Source organism: Nyctereutes procyonoides, unplaced genomic scaffold (assembly GCF_905146905.1).
Source record: "Nyctereutes procyonoides isolate TBG_1078 unplaced genomic scaffold, NYPRO_anot_genome, whole genome shotgun sequence".
Taxonomy (NCBI): Eukaryota; Metazoa; Chordata; class Mammalia; order Carnivora; family Canidae; genus Nyctereutes; species Nyctereutes procyonoides.
Window position 1 is genome coordinate 57,832,064 of NW_026575131.1, and position 10,602 is coordinate 57,842,665.

General features: G+C 67.7%; 1 protein-coding gene and 1 non-coding gene across 2 annotated transcripts; both read right to left on the minus strand.

The window, feature by feature from the left end:
• Window positions 1-793: 793 nt before the first annotated feature.
• Window positions 794-7,536, minus strand: CNN2 (calponin 2). The gene is made up of 7 exons (XM_055343090.1): window positions 7,393-7,536; window positions 3,949-4,070; window positions 3,594-3,660; window positions 3,374-3,511; window positions 2,496-2,612; window positions 2,252-2,398; window positions 794-1,765 (listed from the first exon to the last, which is right to left on the minus strand). Exons 1-7 carry the CDS (start codon window positions 7,453-7,455, stop codon window positions 1,490-1,492), a joined length of 930 nt encoding a protein of 309 aa, XP_055199065.1. The 5' UTR covers window positions 7,456-7,536; the 3' UTR covers window positions 794-1,489.
• A 2,767-nt stretch (window positions 7,537-10,303) lies between these two features.
• LOC129522625 (U6 spliceosomal RNA) lies at window positions 10,304-10,410 on the minus strand. Its single transcript, XR_008666926.1, has one exon. It is a non-coding gene; the product is annotated as a U6 spliceosomal RNA (small nuclear RNA).
• Window positions 10,411-10,602: the final 192 nt, after the last annotated feature.

Below are 10,602 nucleotides of genomic sequence, written 5' to 3' on the forward strand. Positions count from 1 at the left end.
GGAGCCGCGCGCGCGGGGGGGCGGGCCCGTGCGGAGCCGGGTTTCTTAAAGGGACCGCTCTCTCTTGCTGCGTCACCGTGGGGCGCTGGTGGCCGCCCTCGGACGCGCCGCCGCTCCTTTCTCCCACTGCCCGCGGGGGGAGCCCCGCTCCTGGCCAGACTCGCCCCATGACCCTGCGACCGCCCGGTGACTCCCGTGTGTCGGTCCGCACAGTGCGGTTCCACCGGCCAGCCCTTGCCCCACCCACAGGGACTCCTCCGGTCCCTACAGTGGCGACGCGACGGAGGGGGAGGGGCCCAGCATTCTCAGGGGAGCTCCTGGGTCCGAACGGTCACGGCAGTTTGGGGTCACCTCCAGACCCCGTTCCGGAAGCTCGGGGTGGGGAGGGCCCGAGCGCATGGACCCGCAGATCCCCGAGCGGGGCCTTGCTGTTGGGGCTCCGAGGATGAATAGGAGTCCGCCGGGCGTCTCCCTCCCGCGCAGGGAGTGGCACAAGCAGAGGCGGGCACGGGGAGCTGCGAGTCGGGCTCCCCACCTCCTTTCCAAGCAGCCGGGAGGTCCAGCTCTTTCCCCCCCGACCCAGGACCCAGGTCCTGACGCTCCGATCCCTTCTTCACCTGGAATGTCAGGCCCGCACTCACCTGCCCGCCCTGGGCCTCAGCTCCTCCGAGGCCGTGGGGAGGATCCGCTGGAGGCTGGTCTCCCCACCCCAGGGCCCCAGAACCCTCCCTCCCCCCCATCCAAGCTAACCGCCCCCCACACACACACACACACACTCCAACTCCACCAGCCGTTTCTTCCTAAAAAGAGGTTTTTATTGCCTTTGGTCCACAGTCACATTTCACATTATCTCTTGGTCCCTGGGCTGCTGGATGGGGCCAGTCCCCGGGGAGGACCTCCGCTGGGGGTCCCTGTGCAGTACTTGGCAGAGGAATGAGGACAAGTCGGGGGGGCAGGGGTGGGGCGGAGGGGGAGCTCTGGTGGCTTTGCCTCAACCACTCAGAACTCTGTCGTCCTGCCGGGCCTCAGTTTCCCCACCAGCCCCTGGGGGGAGTGCTAGAGAAATCCAGTCCCTTACAAGCCCTCAAGTGATTCAGGCCGGGGCCAGCCCTCCACTTCCTTCCACCCCCACCCCCACAACTGCCCTGCAAAAAAACATTTTTCTTTCATTAAAACTGCCTGAAACTTCTGCGGGTACAGAAACCACAAACTGATCAGAGAAAAGGGAAGAGAAGGAGAAGCAACCGGAAACCATTCAGGGCTGGTCCCCGCCTGCCGGGGTGTCTTTCTCCCCCCACCCCCACGGCTCAGCCCAAAGCCTGCTGGGACATCTGCGGCGGGAACCTTGGCAGGCAGACCCCCGTGTGCCCCTCACCCCTGCCCCACGGGCCTTGGGCAGGCAGCGCGCAGACAAGGAGAAAATCAAGACGAAAAACAGAAGAACCCCGCAACCGCCCAGACTGACGTGGGGAGGCCCCCGCAGGGCGCCTCAGTAGTCGGTCTCCTCCTGAGGGTAGGGGGTGCACTCCGGGGCCTCCCCGGGGTCTGGGCCGCCGCCTGCAGCCCCTGCAGCCCCATCCGCCACCGGGCCCTGCGGGCAGTACTTGGGGTCGTAGATCTGCCGGCCCAAGCCGAAGACCTGGCCACTCTGGTTGGCGCCCTGAGTGTAGCCCATCTGCAGGGACATGGAGGAGTTGTCGCACTTGTCCGTCCCCAGCTTGGTGTCATAGATGTGCCGCCGGGTCCCGGGAGCCGTCATGCCCACCTGGGGAGGGAGGAGAGCGCTTCAGGGCTGCGAAGGGACGGGGCAGTGGAGGCCGAGTCCCCACCGTCCGCTCCTGTCCTTGCACGGGGCACAAGCTCTGCGGGGCCTGGCCAGCCCTGCTCGGACACCCTCGCCTCTCTGCCTCCGTGCGGAGCGCATCTCCCTGGGAACCAGCGGCGTCTGGGTCCAGCTCCCCCTGCCCGCCGGGGAGCTCCCCCGGGGGGGGGGGCGAGGGCCCCCAGGCACCCGGGAGTTCCAAGATCTGCAATGTGGCAGGACAAGTGAGAATCACAGGATGTGAACATGTCAGAGATGGACGGGCCCCTAGGCAGTCCTCCGAGGGAAAGTGAGGCACAGAGCCCGCAGTGACTGCCCCGGGGACGCACAGCGAGGTAGGGACAAATCCAGAGCGGGACCGTCCGCGGGAGGCAGGCACGGGGCCAAGCATGCCCACGGGGCTGGGGGCGGGAGGGCCGGGGGCCCCACCTGGCTGGCACACTTGTTTGTGCCCATCTGGAGGCTGATGGTTGAGTGGTCCATGGGGGGCAGGATATGGTTCTTGGGGTCGTACAGATGCCTTCGGGTGCCGTAGGCCGTCATGCCCGACTGGCTGGCACATTTGTTGGTGCCCATCTGCAGGGAGGCAGGCGGGAGAGGTCAGGCTGCCGCCCCCAGGCCTCTAGACCCTGCCCTGGGCCTGGGTCCCATCCCCGCACCACCCAGAACCCACCTGGAGCCCGATGACGCAATGGCCCGCCTTCATGGTGGCGTCGTCGAAGTTGCGCTCCTGCTTCTCCGAGTATTTGACCCCAATGTCCACGCCGCTCTGCAGCCCCTTCGTCTTGGCCTGAAGGGGAGGGGTGCTGGGAGTACCGGGAGTACCGGGGAGGGGCAGCCGCCCAGACCGTGCGTCCCTGGGGGTCGGCCCACCTGCCACCGGCCACCTCGCCCCAGGGGGGGCGCGGGACGGGGCTTCTGGGAGGCGTCCTCGCAGCCAGCCGCTGCCCCCTTCCATCACGACCTGCTACCCGCCTGCTCCCGACGCGTGGCCCTCCCTGGCCGCCCCTGCCCCCGCGTCAGCCCCGGTGCTCCCGAGGGCCGCGTTCAGCAGCTGCTCCAACCCTCCCGGGGCGCCAGACCCCACGCGTTGGCCCGATTCACCTTCCTCAGGCTGCTTCTCACAATCTCTAACTGACCTATCACCTGTGGGGGGCGAAGGTGAGGCCTGGCGGGAAGTCGGGGCTCCGGCTGGTGGCGCCGCACCCCCGAGGCTCCCCGATTCCGGCGCCGGGAGCGCTCTGGCAGGGAGGGCGGGTGCTGCGCGCCTGTGGGGCCCGGAGGCCCCGGGGGGACCTCGGCACCTTCCTCTCGAGTCTGCTGTGAACCTGAAACTGCTCTAAACTATTAAGCTTTTTTTTTAACTAACAGATTTCTTCATCGCCTGCTTCCTCCCCTCCAACGGCAAACCCGTAAGAGGGTGGGCTGTGTCGCCCCGTTCGCCCCGAGTCCCGAGCGCCTGGCGCCTTGGGTGCTCCGCGGGGTCGCCAGGGGAACGAACCACAGGTGTCTGTGAATCCGCGAGGGCCGCGGCGGGGCCCCGGGCCTCACCTTCCCCGCCAGGGCGAGAAGAGACACCTGCACCTGGGTCATGTTCCCGCTCTCAAACAGGTCGTTGGCCTCGAACAGGTCCACGGGGTTCATGCCGTAGCTGACCATGGCCTTGATGAAGGTGGACAGGTTTTCCAGCTGGGGAGGCGGGGACGAGCGTGAGGCGCCTGCGGCCGGTGCGGTCCCCGGGCCCCGCCTCGTCCCACCCGCCGACCCTCACCTGGTGCCAGTTCTGCAGGGAGCGGTTGATCTTGGGGACGGAGCCTGGCTGCAGCTTGTTCATGAGTCTGGGGGGGGGGGGGCTCCATCAGCGCAGAGGCCCCTCAGGGACCCAACCACGACCCTTGGCCGCCCTCACGCCTTCCCGAGCGGCCCCACCGCCTCTCCCCGGGCCTCAGTGTCCTCCTGCAACGCAGGCTTCCCCGGGGGGGAGGCTCTCCCACCCCGGGGAGGGAGGATGCTCGCCGTCCCGGAGCCTGGGCCAAGCAGTCACGGGACAAGCAGCCAGAGACACCGAGCCCGGTCCTGGGGACAGCGCAGACCCCCAGGCAGACCCCCAGGCAGCCAGCACTCACGTGCACAAGATGACTCCGTCCTTCAGACCTTTCTGGAAGTCGGGCCCGATGGAGAGGCCCGTGAGCCCCTCGATCCAGCTGCGGAGCTCCGCCTCCTTCTGGGGGTCATACTTGGACAGCAGCTGGATGGAGCGGGGGGCACAGGGTCGCGGTGAGGCCGGGGCAGCGGCAGCCCCGGGGAGCTCCAAGCACAAGGGACTCCACGCGCCCCAGGGACCGCCCTGCCCCGCCCCGCCCCGTTTCTCCTCCCGTCGTCTTGGGCACAGGGACAACCCTGGGCGTGGACACCCCCCCCTGCCACGCAGACGCGCCCTGTCTCCCGCCCATCAGCCACTTGCAGGGGCACCAAGTGGCGGGCAGCACAGCCCCGTGGCCCCTCAGCCCCTGGCACCCCTGCACGCCGTCCCTGCCCCGTCCGGAAATTGTCGTGAGATGCACGTGACGCTCACCACCTTGACTGTTTTGTTTTTGTTTGTTTTTTTTTTTTTTATTTTTATTTTATTTTATTTTATTTTTTTTGACTGTTTTGTTTTTTGAAAGATTTTATTTACTGGAGAGACCCCGCTCGTTCCCAGGACCCCGGGATCGGACGCTTCACCAACTGGGCCCCCCGGCGCCCCCATTTTAACTATTTGAAAGGGAACAGTTCAGTGGTTTTAAATACACTCACCATGTTGTGCAACCATCACCTTGGTCTAGTTCCAGAACATTCCATCACCCTCAAAGGAAACCCTGGCCTCATCACTCTCATTTACCCCCGACCCCCCCGAGCCCCCTCCCTGTCTGTGGACGAGCCGGTCCTAGACGTGTCACACGCGTGGACTCCACCCCGTGGGGCCTGCTGTGTCTGGTTCCCTCCCTGAGCATCGGGGGCTTGGGTCTGTCCCCGGTGCAGTGTGGGTGCCTCGCTCCTGCTCGCGGCCGGGGCACGTGCCCGTGCGTGGATGGGCACGTGTTTATCCCCTCGTCCATGGACACCTGGGTTGTTTCTGCCTTTTGGCTACTGTGAGTGGAACTGCGTGAACGTCCATGCGTAAGGTTTCAGTTCTTGCGGGAGCAGAGCGAGGAGCTAGGCCGCACGGTAACTCTAACCTACTGAGGAACCACCAAAGCCTTCTCTGTTCCTTGAACCGAGCACACCAGTTGCTGCCCCAGGGCCTTTGCACAGCTGGGTCCCTTGAGTGCTGTCAGCCGTCCAGCCTGGAGGTCACCTCCTTGGAGCGGGCCTCCCTGACTGCCCGGCCATGAAGCCCTCCTCGGACCCCGAGGCCCCGCCGCCTCCAGCTCTTGTCCTTACACCGCACGCCGCCGTGCTTCTGACCCACCCCGTCACTTGGCCGCCCGGCTGGGTGCGGTGTGCACAGTCCGTGCTCACGCCGCCGTCGGCACAGCCCCCACCCACAGACACGGGTGCACCCGTTCCCTCCGGGCACCACGGGCCAGGAAGGCAGGGAGGCCCGGAGCGGGGCTAAGGGGCGGGTCCGGCCCCGTTCAGCTGCGGACTGTCCCGGGCAGTGGGCTCCCTGCGCATCAGCCCACAGCCCACGCACCGTGGCCCACATAGGTCCCGGCCCCGGACGCTCTCCCCTGCCGTCCTTCCGCCCCCTCCCGGGGACTAGGACCCCAGAGCCACCGCCTGCAGACCCAACTCCTACTCTCAGCTCTGCTCCTAACTTCCTTATGACCTCTCCCCGTGCCTCAGTTTCCCCGTCGATGTCTGCTTCAGGAGCCCCACCTGTTGGTTCCCGCATATAAAGCCCAGGGCCTGGGATGGGGCTGAGCTGACCTGAGTGCGGAGGAGACAAAGGCGGGGAGGGCAGGCCCGCTAACGTGAGCCGCCCGCCTCCCGGCCCAGGCCTCCGCCTCCTGGTTCCGCAGCCCCGCAGCCCTGCCCCCTGCCCGGAACAGTGAGAAGCTGAGCTTGAGGCAGCCCGGCAGCGGGTGCGGCCACCTGGCCACCTGGCCACCTGCACGGCTGGGCTGGGTCCCCAGGGCTCCCAGGGAATGGGGTCCTGGACCAAGGCCGCTACCACCGCCTTCCTGTCCCCACCCCACCGTTGTCCCCCCTACTGCCCCCCCCCGCCGTCCAGCCGGCCTTCAGCACATTCCACGCGGCCACAAACTGCCAGGAATGCAGCTGCTGCCTCCCTGCTAAATCGGGACCAGCTGTTCCCAGAGGTCTAGAGCCCCCCCACCCCCCAGCCAGCAGGAAATCCAGTGACTGCTCAGGGACCGCCAGCCGCCAGGGGTAAACGGAGGCACCCAGGGCCAGGCAGGGGCCTCCAGAGGTCTCCAGGTCCTCTTAAGTAGCCCGGACGCGGACAGGGCGTGGGTGTGCGGCCCCAGGGACCCAGCGGGCCTGCCCCCGCCCTGCCCGTCCGTCCGTCCTCCAGCCCCGCAGGCCACGGCCGGTGGCAGGGAGCCTCCCGACCTCCGCGTCCCAGACGGAGCAGGTCTCAGCTCGCCCCAGCCCACCCCGCGCGTCTGCGGAAGCCGCCTGCGCCCCGGCTGGGGTGCCACCCACTTCCTGCTGCCCCGCGGGAGACGCAGGGGGCTGCCCGCCAGGACAGGTGGCCCTCAGAGGCAGCCGGCCGTGGCGGGCGTCCCGACTCTGCCCCCCGCAGGCTGTGTGGCCCTGGGCAGCTGTGACATCTCTGCGCCCCGTGAACACACCGTGGGGCTCTTAGACTTCCCTGCTGTCGGGCGGGGCGGCCCCCCAGTCCCCGAGCCGCCAGCCGGCGGGTAAACGTTCACCCCACGCAATTATCGCTGGCGTGGAGGAGAGCGTGTTGACGGAAGGTTCTGGAGCTTGCCGGGCGACCCAGCTGTGGTTCCCCAGCCTCAGCCTCTCTCTTCCGTCAGAAGGGGTGGAGGGGGGCTCCCGGGAGCTCAGAGGCCCCGCACGTCCCTCCTGTGCATGATCCCGGGGGCGGGGGCAGTGGCCTGTCCCCCCGCAGGGCTCTGCCCTCCACAGGCCCAGGCAGGCTCCTGGGGGCCACATTCCGGTGGCGGCGTCTGCCCCGCAGGGATGACGGGGGGGGGGGGGAGGGACAGGGGGGGGCTGGAAGGGCGGCGAGCCACCGGCCCAGGGCGTGTCCGGGGGTCTGGGGCCACCCCGCCGCCTGCCCTCGGAGGGACCTGCTGTGTGACCCCCGCAGGGCCGGCCCCTCTCGGCCAGGTCAACGGGGCTCTCGCAGCCCCTCCGGGGGTTCCAGGTTAGAAACCCTGCGCTGTGGGATGACCCTGGGGCAGGCAGGGGACCCCCGGAGACCCCGCTCAGGTCGGGTGAGGACACAGGGCGAGCCCCCTCCAGCCTCCCCCTGGGCCGCGCCCGCAGGTGCCGGAGGTGGACCTTGGGGCGCCCCTCTGCCTTGGGCTCCCCAAGCGCGCGGAGCCGGGGGGACCCTGCACAGCCGAGCGCCCCGGGGGCGCGCCCTCACTCACCCGGTTCTTGACCTCGGCCGACAGCCCGTACGAGGGCCCCTTGTTGAACTGCGTCGAGCTCATGGCCGGCGGGACGGGACGGGCCGGGCCGGGCTGCGGCTGGGACGGGGCTCGGCGGGGCTCGGGGCGGGCGCCACGCCCCCGCCGCTCATTGGGCCGCGCGCTCTTGCCCTTATAAGGCCGCGCCGCGCCGGATTCCTGCCGCCCGACTTCCTGAGCCCCTCGCCGCGACCCCCGCCCCGCCCGGCCCGGCCCGCCTCACCCCTGCGCCCCTGCGCGCCGCGATGGGGGAGGACACACTGTCGGGCGGGTCTCTGACCACCCCCGCCGGGGCGCGGAGGAGGACCCCTCGGGTCCCCCCTTGCCGGGAGCTCGCACAGCGCGGTGGTGGCCCGCAGCCAGGGGCCTTGGCGCTGGGGCTGCGGCGGGTGAGTAGGAGTTCGCCAGCCCACAAGCACAGCGTTCCTGGCAGAACCAAAGGTGCGAAGACCTGAAGACACTGTCGGTGGCTCAAAGCACGTGGAGGTCACAGGGGCTGGGACAGGCCGCGGCGGGAGTGTCCCCCTTCCCCCCTCCCCCTGGGTGGGGGTTTGGGAACGGGAGCGACTAGAAGGGACACTGGAGGTCAAGGGGTGTCCTGGGGCTGAGGCTGCCCAGGGTCCCGGGCCAGGCACACACTTGGTGCTCACTTGGTGCTCAACGCAGCGGGCTTGTACAGATACAAGAATGAATGAATGAATGAATGAATGAATTCACTTAGTAACTCACTCACTCATCCATCCATGCCCACGACTCCCCCTCCGATGCTTCCCCACGCGGCTTCTGGACCCGTCCATTGCCAGGCGGGTTCACAGGAGACCTCAGGTGCGGCCCCGCGGGTCCCCGGAAACACGGGGCTGGGCGCGGACTCCCACGCGTGCCCCGGGAGCACGTGCAGGACAGAGGAGAGCCTGAGGAGGGCGCAGGGAGCGGAGGGCAGCGGCAGCGGCAGCGGGGGGTCCCCGGGAGGGGGCACGGGAGCTGGGGTTTTAAAGCAGGTGTAGGAGTCTGGCCCCTGCCCAGCGGCTGCTGGCCCTGTGAGGGCTCCAGGCCACTCTCCCTGCCCCCTCCCCGGCCGCGCACCTCCTGGTCCCCTGGTCCTCCCTGGTCCCCCTCCCCAGGTACCCACAGGGTCTCTGCCTGGCATCCTCTGTGGGTGGGCCTTGGGCCTCAGTTTCCTTATCTGCAGAAGGGGAGCCAGTGCATTGCGGGGGGTCACGGATGAGGCGGCGCGGCTCTCAGTGGGGAACACCCCGGCCGCTGCCGTCCAGGTGGGGGGCGCCGTGACATGGGGGCCCCCGGGACAGGTCCTGCAGGGTGCGGGTGTCAGGGGGAGCCGTGCCCAGCAGAGGCGGTGGCGGTGGTGCCTGAACCTGCGCCCTGCGCCCCTGCCACAGCTTGCGGGGCCCTGGGTGTCCTCGGCCTGGCCAGCCACCTGACTCTAGGGACACTCAGGATGCGGAGGAGAGGATGCGATGTCCCGAGGCCCCGGTCCCAGCAGCCCTCCCAGCGCGCTGTCCGCCGGGCGGCGAAGGCCTCCTTCCGTTAGGCCCGTTCACCCCGACTTAAGATGACCTTTGTCGGATCCCAGAGCGGCGTGGACCGGCCTGGGCAGGCGTGGGGGTTCCTGCTCGGGTAGGTTGTCCCGGTGTGGGTGCGCGGTGCACGGTGCAGGGTGCGGGGTCTGTCCGGGGGAGGCTGGGACGCAGTGTTTGCCGGTGGCCGGTCCCTGCCGCTCGGGCCGCCACCGTCCTCTTTCACTCCTTGCGATGGGCCTAAAGCTTAAGGCCGCGTGTGTGCTCAGCCTCCCGTTTCTGTGGCCGCGGCCTCCTCTGGATCCTGGGCCAGGTCCGGATTCCAGAATCTTTTTTTTCTTTTGGTATGACCCTTGCCCTCACGATGTTTTATACATTTTTAGGCGGTTGAAAACAATCCTCTCGTGCAGCACGCGGAACCACGTAATATTAAAGTTTTGTCATCCCCCCCCCCCTCCGGCGTCCGGTCATTCACGGCCGCGCGTGTTACCGTGGTGCGTGGTGCGCGGACACTCCCTGGGCTCCGAGGCCGAGAATACCGGCTTTTTCGGCTTTTTTTTAACAGAAGATCGTTTGCCGGCCTGGGTTCCGGACACTCAGCCTCCCGGCACCCGAGAAATCCAGACTCAGACATCCCAAAACTCAAAACTCAAAACCCCGGGATCCGGAAGCTTAGGATATTGTAATTTTCGAAACTGGCCACATAACTCCGTGGGAGTCCTTGCCCTGAGCGCCCCCACTTGGAGCCCGGGTTCAAGTCCCGACGCCCCACCTGGCCGGGCGACCTTATGGGGCGGGGACACCTGGCTCCCGGGGCCTCCTGTCCTTCTGGAAGGCCCCTCAGCGCCCTTAGATGTGCCGTCAGCGCGGAACAGGTTAAGCCGTGTGACGCAGTCGAGCAGCCAACTTGACATAAGGGTGTCGAGTCTACACGTGTTCGTATGTCAGGAATCTGGGCTTCGGGTGGGAACCCGGCAAGGGGGCCTGGGGAGGTCACTGGCTGCCTTCCGCCCTGACCCCGGGGGACCCGCTCCTCCGTGCAGGACTGACCCCTGGGGGGCCGCAGGGGGTGTCACATGATGCAGGGCTGGGGGGGTCCCCTAGGGCGTCGGGTGGGACCTGGGTGATGCCCGCGGGGCGGGAGGCCACAGCTGGAGGGTCCCCGGCGCTGGGTTGGGGGGGGGGGCTGCAGTGCAGCAAGGGCCCTGGGCCCCCTCCCCTCACTGTGGGGCCCCGGGGGTCAGCGCAGGACCCCAGCTGGGCTCCCCTGGGGGGCCTTGGTGCCTCCGGGGTGGGCTCCCCTCGCCTGCCCGGCGCCAGGCCTCGCTCGCGTGGCCAAAAATATGGAACGCTTCACGAATTTGCGTGTCATCCTTGCGCAGGGGCCATGCTAATCTTCTCTGTATCATTCCAATTTTAGTATATGTGCTGCCGAAGCGAGCACGAACCTGCGGTGTCGCGCACGGCTATTTAAAGCCCAAAAATGAAATGACTTTACAGTTAGGCCCACCCTGTGTATCCGCGCTCGCCGCGATCTTCCCACACCTCCATGTGAGTGAGTATCTCCTGGTGTCGTGCTTGCTTTGGGTGTCTCTGGCCGCGCCCGAACCCTCAAATGTGGACTCATGCGATCCCC

Excerpts from the sequence above, each read along its gene's own strand:
- CNN2 (XM_055343090.1), bottom strand. The coding sequence starts at position 7,455 with ATGAGCTCGACGCAGTTCAACAAGGGGCCCTCGTACGGGCTGTCGGCC. Across the intron at positions 3,661-3,948 it reads GACGGAGTCATCTTGTGCAC|ACTCATGAACAAGCTGCAGC; the intron begins GTGAGTGCTGGC and ends CCCCCCCCCCAG. Across the intron at positions 2,399-2,495 it reads ATTGCGTCATCGGGCTCCAG|ATGGGCACCAACAAATGTGC; the intron begins GTGGGTTCTGGG and ends GCCTCCCTGCAG.